Raw genomic sequence first — 21,468 nt, 5'->3', positions numbered from 1 at the left:
AGGACAATATACGCGGTGTTGTGGTTCTATTGGTTCGAGATTGAATTACATGTTCAGAAAGAGGTGACATGGGGTCAGAGAATATTGAATCTTTGTGGGTGGAGGTAAGAAATTGCAAGCGTAAAAAAGCCATTATAGAAATATAGGCCTCCAAATAGTAGCCAACATGAGCGGTTGGTATTGTAAAGGGAGGTGGAAAAGGCATGTAATAGGGGTAATAACACAAATATGCAAGGGGAATAACAAAATCAAGCATACTTAAGGTGTTGGATTGCAAGAGAGGGAATGTAAGAAGTGCATCCAGCTGCAGCTCCTGACAAACCGCGTGAGGGAACTGGAGCAGGAGCTGGATGACATGCAGATCATTCAGGAGAATGAGGAGATTATAGATCGTAGCTACAGGGAGGTAGTTACGCCAGAGGAGCAGAAGACAGGAAATTGGGTCACTGTCAGGTGAGGGAAGAGGAAAGGGCAGGCAGAGCAGGGTTCCCCTGTGGCCATTCCCCTCAACAACAAGTATACCGCATTGGATACTGTTGGGGGGGATGACTTACCTGGGACAAGCTGCAGTAGCCGGATCTCTGGCACTGAGTCTGGCTCTGCAGTGCAGAAGGGAGGGCGGGGTGGAGAGGAGAGCGGTAGTGATACGGGACTCGGTAGTTAGAGGTGCAGATAGAAGGTTCTGTGGCCGTGACAGAGAATCCAGGATGGATTGTTGCCTCCCGGGTGCCAGGGTCAAGGATGTCTCTGATCGATTGCATGACATTCTGAAATGGGAGGGTGACCAGCCAGATGTCGTGGTGCATATCGGTACCAATGACATAGCAAGGAAGAGTGAAGAGGTCCTGGACAGTGAGTACAGAGAGCTTGGTAGGAAGTTGAAAAGCAGGACCTCAAGGGTGGTAATCTCAGGATTGCTACCTGTGCTAGGTGCCAGTGAGGGTAGGAGTAGGATGCTCTGGAGGAGGAACAAGTGGCTGAGGAACTGGTGTAGGGGGCAGGGTTTCAGATTTCAGGATCATTGGGACCTCTTCTGGGGCAGGTGGGACCTGTACAAGAGAGACGGGTTACACTTGAACCACAGGGGGACCAATATCCTTTCAGGGAGGTTTGTTAGTGCTATTGGGGAGGCTTTAAACTAGATTTGCAGGGGGATGGGAAGCAGAGTGCCAGAGCTGACAGTGTGGCTGGGGTGAAAATAAGTGATATTGAAAGTTTAAGCAAATCCGCTGACAGGAAGGTTGTGAGTGGTGGTAAAAATCTCTGAGATGTATATATTTCAATGCTAGGTGTATTGCGGGGAAGGCGGATGAGTTGAGGGCGTGGATTGACACGTGGAATTATGATGTTGTAGCAATTAGTGAAACTTGGCTACAGGAGGGGCAGGACTGGCAGCTTAATATTCCAGGGTTCCGATGTTTCAGATGTGATCGAGGCAGAGGAACGAAAGGTGGGGGAGTAGCATTGCTTGTTAGGGAAAATATTACAGCAGTGCTCAGGCAGGACAGATTATGGGCTTGTCTACTGAGTCCTTATGGGTGGAGCTGAGAAACAGGAAAGGTATGGCCACATTAGTGGGATTGTATTACAGACCACCCAATAGTCAACGAGACTTGGAAGAGCAAATCTGCAGAGAGATAGCAGGCAACTGCAGGAAACATGAAGTTGTGGTGGTAGGGGATTTTAATTTTCCATACATTGATTGGGACTCCCGTACTGTTAGGGGTCTAGATGGTTTAGAGTTTGTAAAATGTGTTCAGGAAAGTTTTATAAATCAATATATAGAGGGACCAATTAGAGGGGATGCAATATTGGATCTCCTGTTAGGAAACGAATTAGGGCAAGTGACAGAAGTCTGTGTAGGGAGGCACTTTGGTTCCAGTGATCATAACACCATTAGTTTTTGATCATGGACAAAGATAGATCTGGTCCTAGGGTTGAGGTTCTGAACTGGAAGAAGGCCAAATTTGAAGAAATGAGAAAGGATCTAAAAAGCGTGGATTGGGACAGGTTGTTCTCTGGCAAAGATGTGATTAGTAGATGGGAAGCCTTCAAAGGGGAAATTTTGAGAGTGCAGAGTTTGTATGTTCCTGTCAGGATTAAAGGCAAATTGAATAGGAATAAGGAACCTTGGTTCTCAAGGGATATTGCAACTCTGATAAAGAAGAAGAGGGAGTTGTATGAAATGTATAGGAAACAGGCGGTAAATCAGGTGCTTGAGGAGTATAAGAAGTGCAAGAAAATACTTAAGAAAGAAATCAGGAGGGCAAACAGAAGACATGAGGTTGCCTTGGCAGTCAAAGTGAAGGATAATCCAAGGAGCGTTTACAAGTATAGTAAGAGCAGAAGGATTGTAAGGGATAAAATTGGTCCTCTTGAAGATCAGAGTGGTCGGCTTTGTGCAGAAGCAAAGGAAATGGGGGAGATCTTAAATAAGTTTTTTGCGTCTTCTAAGGAAGCTGGTATGAAATCTATGGAATTGAGGGAATCAAGTAGTGAGACCATGGAAACTGTACAGATTGAAAAGTATGAGGTGCTTGCTGTCTTGAGGAAAATTAAAGTGGATAAATCCCCGGGACCTGACAGAGTGTTCCCTCGGACCTTGAAGGAGACTAGTGTTGAAATTGCGGGGGCCCTGGCAGAAATATTTAAAATGTCGCTGTCTACGGGTGAAGTGCCGGAGGATTGGAGAGTGTCTCATGTTGTTCCGTTGTTTAAAAAAGGATCGAAAAGTAATCCGGGAAATTATAGGCCAGTGAGTTTAACGTCAGTAGTAGGTAAGCTATTGGAGGGAGTACTAAGAAACAGAATCTATAAGCATTTGGATAGACAGGGGCTTATTAGGGAGAGTCAACATGGCTTTGTGCGTGGTAGGTCATGTTTGACCAATCTGTTGGAGTTTTTCAAGGAGGTTACCAGGAAAGTGGATGAAGGGAAGGCAGTGGATATTGTCTACGTGGACTTCAGTAAGGCCTTTGACAAGGTCCCGCATGGGAGGTTAGTTAGGAAAATTCAGTCGCTAGGTATACATGGAGAGTTGGTAAATTGGATTAGACATTGGCTCGATGGAAGAAGCCAGAGAGTGGTGGTAGAGGATTGCTTCTCTGAGTGGAGGCCTGTGACTAGTGGTGTGCCACAGGGATCAGTGCTGGGTCCATTGTTATTTGTCATCTATATCAATGATCTGGATGATAATGTGGTAAATTGGATCAGCAAGTTTGCTGATGATACAAAGATTGGAGGTGTAGTAGACAATCAGGAAGGTTTTCAGAGCCTGCAGAGGGACTTGGACCAGCTGGAAAAATGGACTGAAAAATGGCAGATGGAGTTTAATACTGACAAGTGTGAGGTATTGCACGTTGGAAGGACAAACCAACGTAGAACATACAGGGTTAATGGTAAGGCACTGAGGAGTGCAGTGGAACAGAGGGATCTGGGAATACAGATACAAAATTCCCTAAAAGTGTCGTCACAGGTAGATAGGGTCGTAAAGAGAGCTTTTGGTACATTGGCCTTTATTAATCAAAGTATTGAGTATAAGAGCTGGAATGTTATGATGAGGTTGTATAAGGCATTGGTGAGGCGGAATCTGGAGTATTGTGTTCAGTTTTGGTCACTAAATTACAGGAAGGATATAAATAAGGTTAAAAGAGTGCAGAGAAGGTTTACAAGGATGTTGCTGGGACTTGAGAAACTCAGTTACAGAGAAAGGTTGAATAGGTTAGGAGTTTATTCCCTGGAGCGTAGAAGAATGAGGGGAGATTTGATAGAGGTATATAAAATTATGATGGGTATAGATAGAGTGAATGCAAGCAGGCTTTTTCCACTGAGGCAAGGGGAGAAAAAAACCAGAGGACATGGGTTAAGGGTGAGGTGGGAAAAGTTTAAAGGGAACATTAGGGGGGGCTTCTTCACAAAGAGAGTGGTGGGAGTATGGAATGAGCTGTCAGACGAGGTGGTAAATGCGGGTTCTTTTTTAACATTTAAGAATAAATTGGACAGATACATGGATGGGAGGTGTATGGAGGGATACGGTCCGTGTGCAGGTCAGTGGGACTAGGCAGAAAATGGTTCGGCACAGCCAAGAAGGGCCAAAGCGCCTGTTTCTGTGCTGTAGTTTCTATGGTTCTATGGTTCTATGGTATTGAATGCCTCCGAGAGAGCTCTTTAGAGCAACTTGTGCTTGGGACTACTAGGGGAAAGACTAACTTAGATTGGGTGTTGAGCAATAATCCAGATTTTATTAGAATGCTTAACTTAAAAGAACTCTTAGAAAGCAGTGATCATAATGTGATTGAATTCATGCTGCAAACTGGGGGGGGGGAGAAGGATAACTTACATGTATTGAGGGGATTTGCAGAAGCATGAGAAATGTGGATTAGAGCAAAGATGGATGAAGTTTTTGGGAATAGTTCACAAAGTGCAGGGAGGATATGGCTGATTGAGGAAGAAGTTCTCAAATGGCAGGGGTAGGCAACCATGTTTGACAAAGGAAGTTGAGGACTGCATAAAAGCCGTGGAAAGGGGATATAAGGCGGATAAAGTGAGTGAGCAGTTGGATGAATGGAAAACTTTTAAAATCCAACACAAGGCAACGAAAAAAAGCTATAAGAAGGGAAAATAAGAAATATGAGGGCCGTCAAGCCAATAATATAAAGCAGGATAATAAACACTTTTTTCAGTTATATAAAACGTAAAAGAGAGGTGAGAGGCAACTGAAAGAGCTCTAAGAATTGAAAACATCAATTATGAGGAGAGATTCCGCCACAGACTGCGGTGGAGGGCAAGTCCTGGCATGTATTTAAGGCGGAAGGTAATTGTTTTCTGATCAGTCAGGGCATCAAAGGATATGGTGAGAAGGCAAGTGTATGGGGTTGAGTGGGATACCGGATCAGCCGTGATGGATATCTCTTGTGGTCTTATGGAGGAATAACAGCAGATCTCGGCTCCACTTTGGTTCCGAGGTGTGCGACTTCCCTTGCTGGTGTTCGATGTTCCAACTCAAACCGTTTTGTTTCAAATTTGTCAAATCTCTGGATATTCGTTGCTAGCGAAAGGGGAAAGCCGAAGATTCCCCTTTGACCAACAGGAATGTCTGTTTATAAAACTGATAAGGGTCTCCGGGTGTACAGCCCGAGACCCAGAATGTGCCGGGTGTTGTGACAAATGCATTTGGTTTCCTGTCCTTGGACATTGCATCAAACACCTGTCTCCGAGATTCTCACAGTCTCTAAGCAGGCCTCAAAAGACAAGGATTCAAAATCTCAGAGTGAGTTAAAGACTTTGAGATTTCTGTTCCATCGCTTACCTTTCAGACACGCGGGCACTTCAGATAAACCCCGCTCAGTGTCCATGTAGGCGAACTGGCCGTCACCTGTTCAAACAGATTAACCTGCATGAAGTCTGTTCTGTGTAATACTGTAAATTCATCAGCATTTACATCTGTAACACACAGTGTATTGTTCACCGTACCACGTTCCCGTATTTCATTCAATATTCTGCTCAGCTTCGGTAAATGGTGATGTAGTTTCACAAAGGATTCCCACATCACCCTCCGGGCCCCGGAGCCCTTCTCCATCACCAGATCCAGGAGGAGTTTGGAAGCGCCCGCTCGGTTTCCCTTCTCCGCCAGCTCAGTCACGCTCTGTAATGAACAATGGGGAATATATTGAGGAGCAGAGGGAAGGATACAAATCTACCCTGAACATGGACTGACCCAGCACATTCTGCTCGCCACAGATCAGTAACAGCCATGAAGTGTTCATGGCGGGGGACAGATTTTAAAAGAAGTGAGCGGGGTCAGTCATGACCTTCTGAATGCCACAGATTGCGGGGAATCATCCACTTGGCAAGTTTTAACCATAGCGGGAGCGAGACAGAAATAGAGTGAGGTGTTGAGGGTTCGTGTCAGAGAAGGTTCAGTGAGGAGAGGCGGAGGCTTTAGCTAGATTTCAATTAGTATTTTCCCTTCCTTTTCACGGTCATAACAGTGCAAATACCAGACAGGCTAGTGGAATCCTCTTCATACGAGGTGTGGCATGGCAGGGAGATCTCCAGTGTCCCTGACAACTGCACCTTCAGGAATTTCATCCAGTTGCAGCTTCTTACAGACTGTGCTCAGGAATTGGAGCTGCAGCTGGATGAACCCGGGATCATTCAGGAGGCTGAGAGGTTGACTGACAGGCTATACAGGGAGGGAGCTATACCCAAGGCGCAGGACACAGGTAACTGGGTGACTGTCAGAGGCGCGGGGAGGGGAGATGGGTAGGAAGGGGATAGACAGCCACCGCAGGAAACCCGTCTATGACAGGTTGCAGTTGCGGGGAATACCGTAGCAGAGGAAAGCCACGGCGCTTATGTCACTGGCACTGAGTTTGCTTTTGTGACTCAGAAGGGGTGAGAGGTGTGAACTGCACTAACAGGGGAATTCAATGGTTAGAAGAACAGACAGGAGATTCTTTAGAGGAGAACAATATTTCTGGATGGTGTGTTGTCACGGCCAGCGGTATCTGGCATCGAGTCTGAGCCTTTCTTAAGGGTAGGGTGAGCAGCCAGCGGTCGTGGTCCACGTTGGTTCCAATGACAAGAGTAGGAAGTGTGATGAGATCCTGCAAAGTGAGTTCATTGGAGATAGATGCAAAGCTGAAATGAGGACCTCCAGGGTTGTGTTCTCAGGATTGCTACCCGTATCACGTGCTAGTGAGGCCTGAAATAGGACAATAATACAGTCTAACATATGGCTGATGAGATGGTGCATCAGTGAGGGCTTCAGATGTTTGGATGTTTGGACTCTCTTCCAAGGAATTTGGGGCTTGGACATACGTAATTGTTTTGCACCCGAACTGGAGGGGTACTGATACCCTTAAGGGAAGGGTTGTTGGCGCTGCATGGGGAGGGGGAGGTATTAAACTTGAGTTGCAGGGGTATGATGAACCAGAGAGGATAGTGGGGTGATTGTGTGGGAAAGATGTTGTTCAGCCGGCATACAACGTCAGGAAACTAAAAGATGAGTATCGTCAAACTTTTTTTTCCAAAATGGGTATTATTTCAATGCAAGGAATACTGTAGGAAAGACAGACCAGCCTAGCGCGTGGATCAGCACATTGAATTACAATATTGTAACCATTAATGTGATTTGTTTGGAAGAGGTTCAGGACTGGCAGCTCAGCATTCCAGGGTTCCGTTGCGTTAGACATGAATCGATAGAGCGGCAGGGATTACAGATGGAGGGGTGGCATAACTAGTCAGAGAAAATGTCACTGTATTGCTCAGACAGGACAAACTGGATAGCTGGTCCAATGAGACTACATGAGTGAAACTACGTAATAAGAAAGGGATGACCACGTTAATGGGATTATATTATAGAGCACCCAATAGTCAATGGGATTTAGAGGAAAAAAATGTGCAGGGAGATCACAGAAAGTCACAGTCATACTTTATTGATCCCGGGGGAAATCGTTTTTCGTTACAGTTGCACCATAAATAATCAAATAGTAATAAAACCATATATAGTTAAATAGTAAATGTAAATTATGCCAGGAAGTAAGTCCAGGACCAGCCTACTGGCTCAGGGTGTCTGACCCTCCAAGGGAGGAGTTGTAAAGTTTGATGGACACAGGCAGAAATAAGAAACACAAGATTCTGATGGTAGACAATTAACTTTCCATTTATTGACTGACACACCGATTTAAAGGGCTGGATGGGTAGTGTAGGTCACCACTGGAGAGAGCGCATTCTGGAATTCCTATTAGGGAACAAGACAGGGCAAGTGTGTACAGGGGAACACTTTGGATGTGGTGATCATAATAACATTAGTTTAACGATCAGGATAGGTCTGGTCCTCGGGTTAAGACCTTAAGTTGGAGAAAAGCCAATTTTAATGGTACCAGAAAGGATCTGATGAAAATGGACTGGGACTGGTTGATTTCTGGTACAGATGTGCTTGGTAAATGTGAGGCCTCCAAAACTGATATTTGAGAGTACAGAGTTCAAATGCATAAATGACCACAAATAAAGAGTTTCAATGTTCCTGACAGAATAACAGGAAAGGGTACCTTCGTTTAGGGAACTTTTTTTTTCTTTTAGAGACATCAAGGCCCTGAGCGCATTCCAAGTATATGCTCGAGGGATCAAATGAGGTACTTGATGAGTACAGGAAATGTAAGAGTTACTAAAGGAGGAAATCAGGAGGGCTAAAGTAAGGCATGAGTTTGTTCTGGCAGACAAGGGAAAAGAGAATCCCAAACTCTTCATCAAATTTATTTAGAACAGAAATATACCAACGGACTAAATTGATCCTCTTGAAGTTCAGAGTGGGCACTTGTGCATGAAGCTGAAAAAAAGTGGTGGAGATTTTAAATGGATTTTTTTCAGTTATATATTCACTCAGGAGACATACAGCGTCTTTAGAGTGAGGCGAAACAGCGGTGAGATCATGGAGTCTATACAGAGGAGGAGGTGTTTGCTGTCTTGAGGTAGATTAAGGAGGGTATATCCCTCGGCTTTTCCTTTGTAACTTGTTTGAGGCTAGTTCAGAGATTGCAGGTGCTCCAGCAAACATATTTAAAATGTTAGATGCGGAAGTATTGGAGGGTAGATAATGTTGTTCTGCTCTTTGAAAAGGCTATAAGAATAAGCACGGGAATTGCAGGTTGGTGAGCCTAACACAAGTGGTGGTAAAGTTATTGACAGGTATTCTGAGGGACTGGATATGAGTAGTTGGATGAACAAGGATTGATTAGGGATAGTCAACACTGATCTGTACCTGGTATATCCTGTCTAACTAATCTTATGGTTTCTCGAGGATGTTACCAAGCGGGTAATGACGGCAAGTGAGTGGATGTTGTCTACATAGCGTTCAGCAAGGCCTTTGACAAGGTCCCTCATGGGAGCCTGGTCAATAAGATTAAGTCGCTTGGCATTCATGTTATGGTAGTTTAGTTAGTTTAGATATTAGATTCGTGAGAGAATCTACGAGAGGTGGTAGAGATTTGCTTCTCTGACTGGAGGTCTATGACTAGTAGTGTGTTTTAGGGATCTGTACTGGGTCTGGTGTTGAATGTCATATATTTAAATGCTCTGGATGACAATGTGGTAAACTGGGTTAGTAAATCTGTGGATGATATCAAGGTAGTAACGGCGAGGAAGTTTATCAGAGCTTGCAGTGGGACCTGGAACAGCTGGTAAAAGGTGGAATGGAGATCGGAAGAATGAATTTAATGAAGAAAAGTGGGAGGTGTTGCACTATTTGAGGACAACCCATGATAGCATTAAGATATTGAGTGGTGCTGTAAAATCAAAATGTCAGGGAATACAGATCCAAAATTGCTTAAGAGTGTTGTCAACGGTAGATGTACTGGTAATTTTTAGGATATGGGCCTTCATAAATCAAAATATTGAATACAGAAGTTGGGATATTATGTCGAAATTGATGTTGCAGAGGCTAATTGGCAGCAATGTGTGCACCTACTTCTCGGAAGGACATCAATAAGATTGAACCAGCGCAGAAAAAAATTACAGGGTGTTGTCAGGACTCGAGGGCCTGAGATATAGGGAAAGTTTTAACAGGTTAGGACTGTTACAGAGTAAAGGAGCACCAGGAAAGATGTGGTATAAACGTTCATAAAAGGTATAGATAAAGTAGATGCAAATAGGCATCTGTTACTGAGGTTGGGTGAGAGCGGAATTAGAGGCCATGGATTAAGGATGAAAGATGAAAGAGAATTTGAGGGAGAACTTCTTCACTCAGAGGCTGGTGGGAGTATGGAACGAGCTGCCATCGGAAGTGGTACATGTGCATTCGATTTGAACATTTAAAAACAATTTGGATAAGTACATGAATGAGAGTGGTATGGATGTCTCTAGTCAGTGTGCAGATCAATGCGACTTGACATATAATAGGGCAGTGTGGACCTGATGGGCCGAAGAGCCTGTTGCTGTACTGTAGAGTTTGATGACTATGGCTAAGTCAAACTATGACAGAGTCACTGTTGATTTTCCCAGGGGGAATCTCTGGTGACCGCAGCAGGTTCACAATTAACTGCCAGGATCCATGAGGGGTCCAGTGTCAGCCTACAGCTGGGAACTGGCAGTGAGGAGCAGCCAGCAATTGCAGGACTATTGTGCATCTGTGAGAGACCGAAGTCAAATGGTAGTAATGTAGAAAAGGAAGCTTGGATTGAAATTGTCAGCTGTCTCTTGTGCAATGTTACGGTTGGGGATAATGCACGTATCTTCACTAAAATTCAGTCTGATGAGCAATAGGCGAATGTGTCCCAGTAACACAAGCATCATTAGAAAGGCGTTTCTAGGTAATTCCGTGTCAGCTGCAGATGCTTGGAATATTTTCAATTATATTATTTTGCAGTTCCCAGTGTTAACAGTATATGCTGTGGTAATTACAAACTCCAAATGGGACAGTCACAAGGAACAGAAGGTAACTGAATCATGAGGCACGTTGGGATATTTGATCAAATTCAAGAGGGTAAGTAGTTGAAAAGAGAGACGATATTCAGTATTGTCTGTTCAATTGACGATGGGGTTGAAGGTAGACTCGAGAAATGAGCTGAGAAATAAGTCCCTATATATTTGATTTGTGGGAAACCCGGGGGTAATCAAGAGAGTCTGGCCATCAAGGTCGAGCATTGGGAACATGATGTGATGTCAGTGGTTCTCTATCCACTTGCAACGCCCATCAAGTGTCACATCACTAAATTCACCTATCAATCATTGTCTTTATCCTCATCTGTCTAAAAGTGAATGTGTTCAGAAATCTGGAGAGAGGTTAATAAAATTTCAGTGTTTCCGCAAGCTCTGTTCTTGATGTTGACCACAAGCATTGCAGGATTTTCATAGCCCAGAGGTAACATTACACTGGTTCTGTCAGTCTGTGATTGATTCAGTAGAATCTACACTCAGTCTATGTCCCTTCCACTTACGTGATACTCTGACCCGGTGAAGTGATCCTCGCCCATTAACATGAAGCCGACTCCCTCCACACCCTCCTCAATCGCCTGCTCCAGTCGCTCCAGGTAGAATCTCGTCAACTGGAACAGTTGGTGATCCTCACAGTTTGACAGGAAGGCGGAGATTGCGGAGTTCAGATCTGTAGTCAGTCACAGAACATAAAATAGTAGACTGTACCTTGCGTATGTGGACACGATGCCAACTTAAACCAATCCCATCTTCAGGAACATGGTCAATATCCCTCCATTCCCGGCCTACTCATGAGTTCAAACGCCTCTCAGATGCTGCTGAGTATCTGTTTCCAGTCCCTCCCTCGGCAGCTCATTCCAGACACTGATATCTCTCTGTGGAAAACATGCATCCTAAATCCCCATAAACTTTACCCTCCAAACTGATACCCATTCACTCCAGTGCTTGATATTTGCACTGAGTCACAGACTATCGAGCTTTGCTATGCCTCCCACTCCTAAGAGAAAGGAATCCAAGCTTGATCGACCTCTCCCGGAAGCCAATATTCTGTAATCATCGTGAAACTCACCTGCACCCTCGCCAGAGCCTCCACATCATTCTCGTGATATCGCTACCAGATTTGTGCACAATACTGAGATTGTCTCTTAACCAAATTTCATCCAGTTACAGCACAAATTTAAAAATTACATACTCACACATCAAAATCATCATTAGCATGCCGCCAATTGTGTTCACACTTTCAGGGAGCTATGCCCATCCATCACAAGACCCGTCCACTCATCAGCCTTCCTAACGGTCCCAGCATTCACTGCACACATCGCTCGCAAACCTGACCTCCCAAGGTGCAACTCCTCACATTTGCCCGAATTAACTGTACTCGGCGGCTTTCTGTTCGTATTTCTAATTGGATGCTGAACATTTTGACAACAGTCCCAAATTTACACAACTCCACCGAGTCGGTTAATCGACGAATCAGTCCACCTACGTGATTCTTTCTATTTAATCATTTTGAATAATACATAGTTTATTATTAAGTTACTTACATCACACATGACACATAGCGAGCCAGTAGCCTTGCGGAGATTACTGGTCACAGACTTTCACCAAGAAGAATGATCCTCCATTCCTGCTCTATTTGATGTGGCCAAGACAACACTGAAATCAATGTACAAAGTCTCCGCTGAAGATTCCTCAAACCGAAACGTCGATTGTTCCTTTCCCTCGATAGGTGCTGCCTGACCTGTGAGCTCCTCCACCATTTTGTGTGCTGCCCTCACTACTTACCCTCTTGTTTTACTTTAATCCTATTCACCAAGGACATTCAATGCCTCCGTAGCCCACTCAGATTCCCTGTTTAAAATTTCTCTGTCACTGTCTCCCGCACCCAGCCCGTTCTCCCACAATATAATGCTCCTTAACTCGGCCACAGAAAACAGACCGAGAACTCCCCTCAGCTCCATTGAGCAACAACCCGGAAATCCGGGGAGAATTCACCACTGCCCTTCCAAACAGAAAACAGCATCTGTTTCTCACTGTCTGTTGAAGGCATTTCCCACATCAGGATGTAACAAATACTGACAGAAATTCTGTCTGTTCCCTGGACGGTTACATTGCCCGCTGCTGTATTCCTGTCTGAGTTTCAACCACACCCACCTTATTCATGAGCTCCTTCCCCTTTCACTCAGGTGAAGATCTGCACGGTGAGTGGAGTGATTCGACCATTCCCGTTGTTAGGTCCCTGCGCTGGACCTGGTGAATTGTTCCAGTGCTCAAGGTCGCTTTACCGGTAGGGTCAATGACCCCGTTTAATGGCACGTTTTGCTGTGCCCCTTTAGCGCCCAAGTTTATTCCTCTGAACTATTGATGATTTGTCTACACGTGTACAATGATGACAGAGTTTTAATGACAGAGAGCCCAGTGAACATACCTGTGTCCATTCTGACTCTGAATGACGTTGGTTGATTGTCGTCTGCTTGTCCGCCGTCCGGGTGGAAGAAAGCACCACCTGCTGGCGATGATCTGAATTACACAAATAAAAGAGTGAGTCAGTTAAGCCTGGTTTATACTCTGCGTCAACGCGTCGCCGTAAGCTCTGCGTCACCGCAAACCCTACGCAAATTTGATAAGGACCCCCACGCGACAGCTTGCATTGCTGCAACGCGCACCTCTCACAAAATTCAATCGCGCGTCGCGGCAACACAGAACGCAACAACTGTGATCGGTCCGCTTCATTGTATCGCATGTCATCCTACGCTGCAATAGCTTCCCATTGGGCGACTGAAGGGCAGGGAAGGAACTCTGGTTGTAATGCTTTCCATAAAGCCTTACAGACCTCCGAAATTGGACAGGTTGCTCTCTGGGAAGGATGTGATCGGTTGGTGGGAAGCCTTCAAAGAAGAAATTTTGAGAGTGCAGACTTTGTATGTTCCTGTCAGGATTAAAGGCAAATTGAATAGGAATAAGGAACCTTGGTTCTCAAGGGATATTGCAACTCTGATAAAGAAGAAGAGGGAGTTGTATGAAATGTATAGGAAGCAGGGAGTAAATAAGGTGCTTGAGGAGTATAAGAAGTGCAAGAAAATACTTAAGAAGGAAACCAGGAGGGCTAAAAGAAGGCATGAGGTTGCCTTGGCAGTCAAAGTGAAGGATAATCCAAAGAGCTTTTACAGGTATATTAAGAGCAAAAGGATTGTAAGGTATAAAATGGTCTTCTTGAAGATCAGTGTGGTCGGCTATGTGCAGAACCAAAGGAAATGGGAGAGATCTTAAATAGTTTTTTCTGCATCTGTATTTACTAAGGAAACTGGCATGAAGTCTATGGAATTAAGGGAAACAAGTAGTGAGATCATGGAAACTGTACAGATCGAAAAGGAGGAGGTCCTTGCTGTCTTGAGGAAAATTAAAGTGGATAAATCTCCGGGACCTGACAGGGTGTTCCCTTGGACCTTGAAGGAGACTAGTGTTGAAATTGCAGGGGCCCTGGCAGAAATATTTAAAATGTCGCTGCCTACAGTTGAGATGCCGGAGGATTGGAGAGTGGCTCAGGTTGTTCCGTTGTTTAAAAAAGGATCGAAAAGTAATCCGGGAAATTATAGGCCGGTAAATTTAACGTTGGTAGTAGTTAAGTTATTGGAGGGAGTACTAAGAGACAGAATCTACAAGCTTTTGGATAGACAGGGACTTATTAGGGAGAGTCAACATGGCTTTGTGCATGTTAGGTCATGTTCCACCAATCTATAGGAGTTTTTCGAGGAGGTTACCAGGAAAGTGGATGAAGGGAAGACAGTGGATCTTGTCTACATGGACTTCAGTAAGGCCTTTGAAAAGGTCCCGCATGGGAGGTTAGTTAGGAAAATTCAGTCGCTAGGTATACATGGAGAGTTGGTAAATTGGATTAGACATTGGCTCGATGGAAGAAGCCAGAGGGTGGTGGTAGAGAATTGCTTCTCTGAGTGGAGACCTGTGACTAGTGGTGTGCCACAGGGATCAGTGCTGGGTCCATTGTTATTTGTCATCTATATCAATGATCTGGATGATAATGTGGTAAATTGGATCAGCAAATTTGCTGATGATACAAAGATTGGAGGTGTAGTAGACAGTGAGGAAGGTTTTCAGAGCCTGCAGAGGGACTTGGACCAGCTGAAAAAATGGGCTGAAAAATGGCAGATGGAGTTTAATACAGACAAGTGTGAGGTATTGCACGTTGGAAGGACAAACCAAGGTAGAACATACAGGGTTAATGGTAAGGCACTGAGGAGTGCAGTGGAACAGAGGGATCTGGGAATACAGATACAAAATTCCCTAAACGTGACGTCACAGGTTGATAGGGTCATGAAGAGAGCTTTTGGTACTTTGGCCTTTATTAATCATTATTAATCAAAGTACTGAGTATAAGAGCTGGAATGTTATGATGAGGTTGTATAAGGCATTGGTGAGGCCGAATCTGGAGTATTGTGTTCAGTTTTGGTCACCAAATTAGAGGAAGGATATAAATAAGGTTGAAAGAGTGCAGAGAAGGTTTACAAGGATGTTGCCGGGACTTGAGAAACTCAGTTACAGAGAAAGGTTGAATAAGTTAGGAGTTTATTCCCTGGAGCGTAGAAGAATGAGGGGAGATTTGATAGAGGTATATAAAATTATGATGGGTATAGATAGAGTGAATGCAAGCAGGCTTTTTCCACTGAGGCAAGGGGAGAAAGAAACCAGAGGACATGGGTTAAGGGTGGGGGGGGATAGTTTAAAGGGAACATTAGAGGGGGCTTCTTCACACAGAGAGTGGTGGGAGTAGGGAATGAGCTGCCAGACAAGGTGGTAAATGTGGGTTCTTTTTTTAACATTTAAGAATAAATTGGACAGATACATGGATGGGAGGTGTATGGAGGGATATGGTCCATGTGCGGGTCAGTGGGACTAGGCAGAAAATGGTTTGGCACAGCCAAGAAGGGCCAAAAGGCCTGTTTCTGTGCTGTAGATTCTATGGTGCTATGGTTCTAAATTTTGGAGGACACATTTTGCACGAAAAAAGACGCTCGCGTCTTGTTTACCCTGACACTACCATGACCATGAAGCCTTGTGTGGGCGGGTGAGTGCACATGCGTGACGTGCGGGAATTGCCGAGCTGCACAGATACACCAACGCACAAGTATAAATGCTCAAAATGCGCGTAGGCCACTTGCGTAGGTTACAGCGTCCAGTTAATGCAGAAGTATAAACCACGCTTTACTCTGCCCTTCAAATTTAAAACACTTCTGTAAGATTGCTGCTCAGTCTCCTACATTCCAGGGAGTAAAAACAGAGTGGTCATCCTCTCCCCAGAACTGAGGCCTTCTGGCCCTGACAACAGACTCGCAAATCGTCTCTGCACTCTTTCCACTTTACCCAAGCCTTTTGAAACATATAGCGGCAAGAACTATACATTGTACCACAAACACAGTCTCACCAACGACTGATTCAACGGTCCCATAGTGGTTAACACATGTCTTTACAGTTTGAATGACCCAGTTGCAATTCCCGCCGCTGCATGTAAGAGTTTGCAGGTTCTCACTGTGATCACATGGGTTTCCTCCAGATGATCTCGGGGGACCTAATGGGCAGCGCGGCTCACTGTATCTCAATAAAAAAATAAATAAAATAATGTCCCAAATCCAGCACTCAGTACCCTGACTGTTGAAGGACGACGTGGTAAACACATCTTCACCACCCCATGTTGCCGTATTGAGCGAACTGTGCACCCATACTCCACAATCCCCCCGTTCTGCGACAATCTCAGACCAATATTCAACGCAATATTCAAAATGAAACTGCAGAGCACCAGGAAAACCAAGGTTTGATGTTGATAGCATCCCTCAAGAATATGCAGTGAAGCTGGTAGAGAGAAGCCAGAAGAGCATTGCAAACAAAAAGAAGACCAGGAAAGCTAAATGGATTTCTGCGGAAGCTGAGCAGCGAAGAGAAGTGAAGGACATTGGAACAAATACCTCCAAATGAACACAACGTTCAAGAAGACAAAGGAGAGATAAGAAAACTTACTTAACAGACTGATGCAAAGAAGATGAAGAAACCAAAGAATTGGAAAAACAAGAGATCTATTCAAGAAGATTAGAGAAATCAAAGGAACATTTCATGCAAAAATAAGTATAGTAAAAGGCAAAGAAGGGGAGGCCCTTACAGAACCAGAAAATGTCAAAAAGAAATGGCAGGAATACACAGAAGAATTGTACAGAAAATATCCCAACAGCCAAGACACCAGCAATGACTCCCTCGACAATCTAGAGCCAGACATTCTGGAAAGTGAAGTCAAATGGGTGATAGAAAACATTGCCAATAAAAAGGCAACAAACATCACAGTTGCTGGTGAACGCAGCAGGCCAGGCAGCATCTCTAGGGAGAGGTACAGTCGATGGTTCGGGCCGAGACCCTTCGTCAGGACCAGCAACTTTGATGTCTGTTGCTTGAATTTCCAGCGTCTGCAGAATTCCTTGTGTTTGCGCCAATAAAAAGGCTGCAGGATGTGACAGGAGTCCAGTTGAATTGTTTAAAACTTTAAAAGATGTTGCTGTAAAAGTGTTGTATGCAATTTGCCAGCAGATCTGATAATCCTAACAATGGCCTTTAGACTGGAAAACAAAAGTTTATATCCCAATTCCCAAGAAGGTCAATGTAAAGGATTGTTCAAATTACCGAGCAATTTCACACGGTGGCAAGGTGACACTAAAGATCACGCAAGCAAGACTACAGCAACGTATGGAACGAGAACAACCAGATGTACAAGTTGGTTTTCGAAAAGGCAGAGGGACCAGAGACAAAATTGCTAACATATGCTGGATAATAGAGAAATCAGCAGAATTCCAGAAAAGTATTTATCTATGTTTTAATGATGAATCTAAAACCTTCAACAGTGTGGACCATAATAAACTATGGCAAATCCTTAAAGAAATGAGGATACCTGGGCATCTGATCTGCCTTATGAGAAACTTGTACGGAGATCAAGAAGCAACAGAACTGACCACGGAACAACAAACTGGTTCAAGATTGGGAAAGGAGTATGACAAGGCTGCATTCTGTCACCCTACTTATTTGATCTATATGCTGAACACATCATGAGGAATGTCGGTCTAGAGGACTCAAAATGTTGGAATCAAAATTACCAGACAAAAGATAAACAACTTCAGATATGCAGGTGATACTGTTCTAATGGCTGAAAGTGAGGAGGATCTGAGGAAGCTTCGAATGAAAGTGAAAGAAGAAAGCTGGCTCCTTGCTCAATATTAAGAAAACCAGGCAGTCCTATTAACTCCGTCGTATTAAGTGGAAAGGAAGTGGAAGCAGTGATGGATTTTGTCTTCCTCAGTTCAACAGTTTCTACATGGTAAATGCAGCTAGAAAATTAAACGGTGCTTACTCCTGGGGAGGGCAGCGATGGGAATTTAGAAAAAATACTGAAACGCAGACACATAACATTGTCTCCGAAGTCCGTAGAGTCAAGTCTATGGTATTTCTAGTTGTGATGTGTGGCTGTGAGAGCTGGACTGAACACAAAAGAATCGACGCTTTCAACTTGGATGCTGGAGAAAAGTGTGAAGAGTTCGTTGGACAGCCAGAAGATCCAACAAGTCAATACTTGAAGAAACACTGCCAGACTGCTCACTAGGAGGCTTGAGAAGATGAAATATTTTGGCCACATCATGAGAAGACAGGATTCCTTGGAGAAGACTCACATGTTAGGCAAAACAAGAAGGAGAGGATGACAGACACTACGATGGATAGATAATATTACTCAGACAATGGCTATGCCCTCGAGGGATCTTACCGAGGCAGTTTCCAACAAGAAGACTCGGTGTGCAGTAACGCTGTTGTATTTGGCTGTAGTCATGGGTTTTCATGTATGTTTTGAATGACGATTAAAGGAACATAAGTTGGACAATGATTGTATCGTAAGCAAAATACAGAATAAATACAAATGTTTTCAGTCAATAACAGACTTGTAAATGTTGCATTTTGTCCCTCAGATAAATTGCTGATGCAGACAGGGAGAAACCATACTCCAAACATCTGTCCCCACAGCGCCCACTGGGACAGTCGTGTTGTGAGTGTTACTGGGACAGGCTGCTGGCCCAAGGTGGGTCTGTTTACTCCGCTGTTTAAACCCAGCCAGCTCAAACAAAAGGCAGCCACTGAGTCCCTGCAGCCCGTTGTGTCATAGAGAAAGATCGTGACTTGCTCTCAATATCCCCCCCCCCCACCCCCTGCACACTGCACTTGCTGGTCAACACTTTACCGGTGTCCGCTACAAATGTATTGAAGCCTTCGTCCTCGCCACTTCAGAGGAGATAAACCCCCTGTTCTCCCTCTTCAATCCGTCGCCCTTGCAGCTCCTCTAACTCCATGGCGAGGAAGAGCGGCATTGAAGCAACAAGCTTGTTGGATCTTTCCCAAGAGTCAGTTTAGGAAACAAGTGGCGGGGTCTAGAGAGGGAACTCCTTAATGACAAACCCCATATTCCCATTGGTTGGTATGCTAAATTGGCATTTGCTGTCACCAATGAGAGACAAGTAAATCTCACGTCACTTCACGGGAGATACCGGGCACGCGCAGCGTCAGCACGGGAGCGCGAGGGTGACGGCGCTCCGCCAGAGGGCGCGCGTGGGCAGTGGGAGGGGTGGTGAGCTGGAGCGCGCGGTAGATGGGGAGACTGTCGAGTCAGTGACAGAGACCGCGGGAGCCTGGCCCTCGGTCCCGTACCGTGCTGGCCAGCTCACCGAATGAGTCATGGTCGATCCGCAACCCGCTGCGGTACAACACTAACTCATAAATATCCATGTATATACCTAATCAATGTAGTGTTTCTATTCAGTTCCACAATATAATTAATATGCAGAAGTTATATTGGCTTACACTAATTAAACTGTCAGAACTTTTCTAATCAACGCACCAAATGCATAAGTGGACCACTCGGCTTTCCGAAGCTGCTGCTGATCTGATTCAAACTTCCGTTACACATTCCCCCATGTTCATCTGGAAAACACTTCAACACCACTCTTTATAAAGAAACTGGGCTCTGAATGGAATCAAAGGCTTTACTTTCACTGGTCTGTGAGCAGAAAGAGTTCCTGACTCCCGTGATTAACACCGGTAAAAAAAAACAGGAGAGTGAGAAGGGGAGTCGGGGGAGGGGGAGGGGAAACTGATGCTGCTTTTCATTACATGATGCCCTATCCACAGCTAATCCTTCCGCAGTCTCTCTGAACATTGCATCTTCCTTAATATCAACGGCTTCATCATCTGACTCAACAGGCTGCTTCCCATCCCTCAACGACTGAGTTTAAACCGACTCCGGCAGCTGTAGCAGTCCTGGCTGCGTGGACATTCGTTCATCTCAAGTCAGATGTAACCTGTGTCTTTGCTACAGGGTCAGATGGGAACATTGTAAAACCTACGTCTGCTTGAGCACAGATTCTGACAATTTATTGGTAAAAAAAAATAGTTTATGACGCCAGGGTATGTAAGTATTATTTATTGGTTGGCTGTTGCTAGTTAGGACTGAATGAAATGTGGTGCTGGGACATTTGGCTTCAAGAGGGTTTGCTCTTAGCAGAGGCTTGCACGACGATATACTCGAGGGCAAGTATATCATTGCAGCTTGCAATAGACGGGGGAATTAATGACATGTTGCTGCAGTTCATGGTACGACACCCCGAGTTACCTGCCAGCCTAGTCATCATATGGGAGCTGAAACATGGGAGGATGAACCCTGGGCGCCCTCTCAAGACTATGGTCAACACGGTCCTAGAAGACAGCGGCACGGCTAATGTAGGTGAACTGAACACACTGATGAGGCAGACGGAGCAGTGGGGAGTCCGTCATCGTGCCTGACGCCGGCCCCCTAGGCCTGAGTCAATGTAGTAGTAGTCATGGTAATTCCACATTTCTGTTATCACTACAGCAGGAAACAACTGCGGCGTCTAATAGAGGGAAGAAATTCTAAACGCATTTCACAGACAAAGCAAGGAAAAATCGGAAGTGACAAGTTTGAAATGAGCAAACAATATGAGGGAATGTGCGTGGCTTCACAGAGCTGATGCCGACGGCATATTAGCAGATCTGGAATGATTGCAACTGACATAACTGGCACATCTAGGTTTATTTAGTCTCATTCCAGCTATTTCCTATTTTCCTTGGTACAGAAGTGCAATGTCTAAAGGACCAATGTTAGAGTAAATGAGACTCACCAAACTTTCTCCTGGCTGAATTAATGGAAACTTCGAGTCAGAAGGGTTCTCTCCAGTTGATGCTCTCAGTCCTCGGGCTGGTTCAATTCTTGCTGTTCCCTCATCTTCAGTTGTGGTTCGCTTCCAGTCGTGGGCTTTTCTTCCAATAAACCTCTCACCGCAGGTCTAAATTTAACCAGACAGATAATGAAATATGTTACTAACACAAACGAGAACAAAGCATTAACCTGAAATTTAAATCTTGTATACAGATATCATGATCTGAGTGAAGAAATCTGGAACTGTCCCTTACACTTTACATAGCCTGTCTTGGATACAAAAGAACAGACAGAAAATTCTACAGGAACCCATCAGGCCAGGCAACATGTGTACGTTGACTCTACTCTCTTCCATAAATGCTGCCTGGTCTGCTGAGTTCTTCCAGCATTTTGTGTGTGTTGCTTGAATTTCCAGCATCTGAAGATCTTCTCTTGTTTGTGACGGGATACAAAGAAGTCATCGTTCAGTCATGTTATAAGATACAAGTTATAATACATAGGAGTAGAATTAGGTGATTCGGTCATTCCAGTCTGCTCCATAATCAATCATGGAGGATTCTTTTTCCAAAACCATATTCTTGCTTCCCTGCAATAATATTTAACCTATTTAGCAATCCAGAACATGAATATACCGAACGATAGCCTCCACCACCCTCTGTGGCATCAAATTCTACAGGTGAACCAACCTTTGGCTGAAGTAATTTCTCTCGTCTCAGTTTTAAAGTGAAGTCTGTTTATTCTGAGGCAGCACTCTCAGATCCCAGACT

At 44.6% G+C, this 21,468-nt stretch overlaps 1 protein-coding gene across 7 annotated transcripts in view; it reads right to left on the bottom strand.

Annotated features, from left to right (window-relative positions):
- LOC140208188 (NACHT, LRR and PYD domains-containing protein 3-like) overlaps positions 1 to 21,468 on the bottom strand; it is a 44,651-nt gene that overhangs the window by 12,086 nt on the left and 11,097 nt on the right. For 3 of the 7 annotated variants that reach the window (XM_072276679.1, XM_072276681.1, XM_072276682.1), the window contains exons 2-6: positions 20,664 to 20,828; positions 12,863 to 12,954; positions 10,938 to 11,104; positions 5,473 to 5,644; positions 5,309 to 5,374 (exon numbers count right to left, since the gene is read on the bottom strand). In XM_072276679.1, coding sequence (XP_072132780.1) covers positions 5,309 to 5,374; positions 5,473 to 5,644; positions 10,938 to 11,104; positions 12,863 to 12,872 — 415 coding nt within the window. In that variant the 5' untranslated portion in view covers positions 12,873 to 12,954; positions 20,664 to 20,828. Of the gene's footprint in view, positions 1 to 5,308; positions 5,375 to 5,472; positions 5,645 to 10,937; positions 11,105 to 11,978; positions 12,955 to 20,663; positions 20,829 to 21,468 lie in introns of all 7 variants that reach the window. The other 4 variants (XM_072276685.1, XM_072276683.1, XM_072276680.1 and 1 more) reach the window with 4 other exon arrangements.

This window comes from Mobula birostris, chromosome 13 (assembly GCF_030028105.1).
Source record: "Mobula birostris isolate sMobBir1 chromosome 13, sMobBir1.hap1, whole genome shotgun sequence".
In the NCBI taxonomy this organism is placed as follows: Eukaryota; Metazoa; Chordata; class Chondrichthyes; order Myliobatiformes; family Myliobatidae; genus Mobula; species Mobula birostris.
Note: the sequence above shows the minus strand (reverse complement) of the source record. Positions and strands in the feature narration are given on the sequence as shown.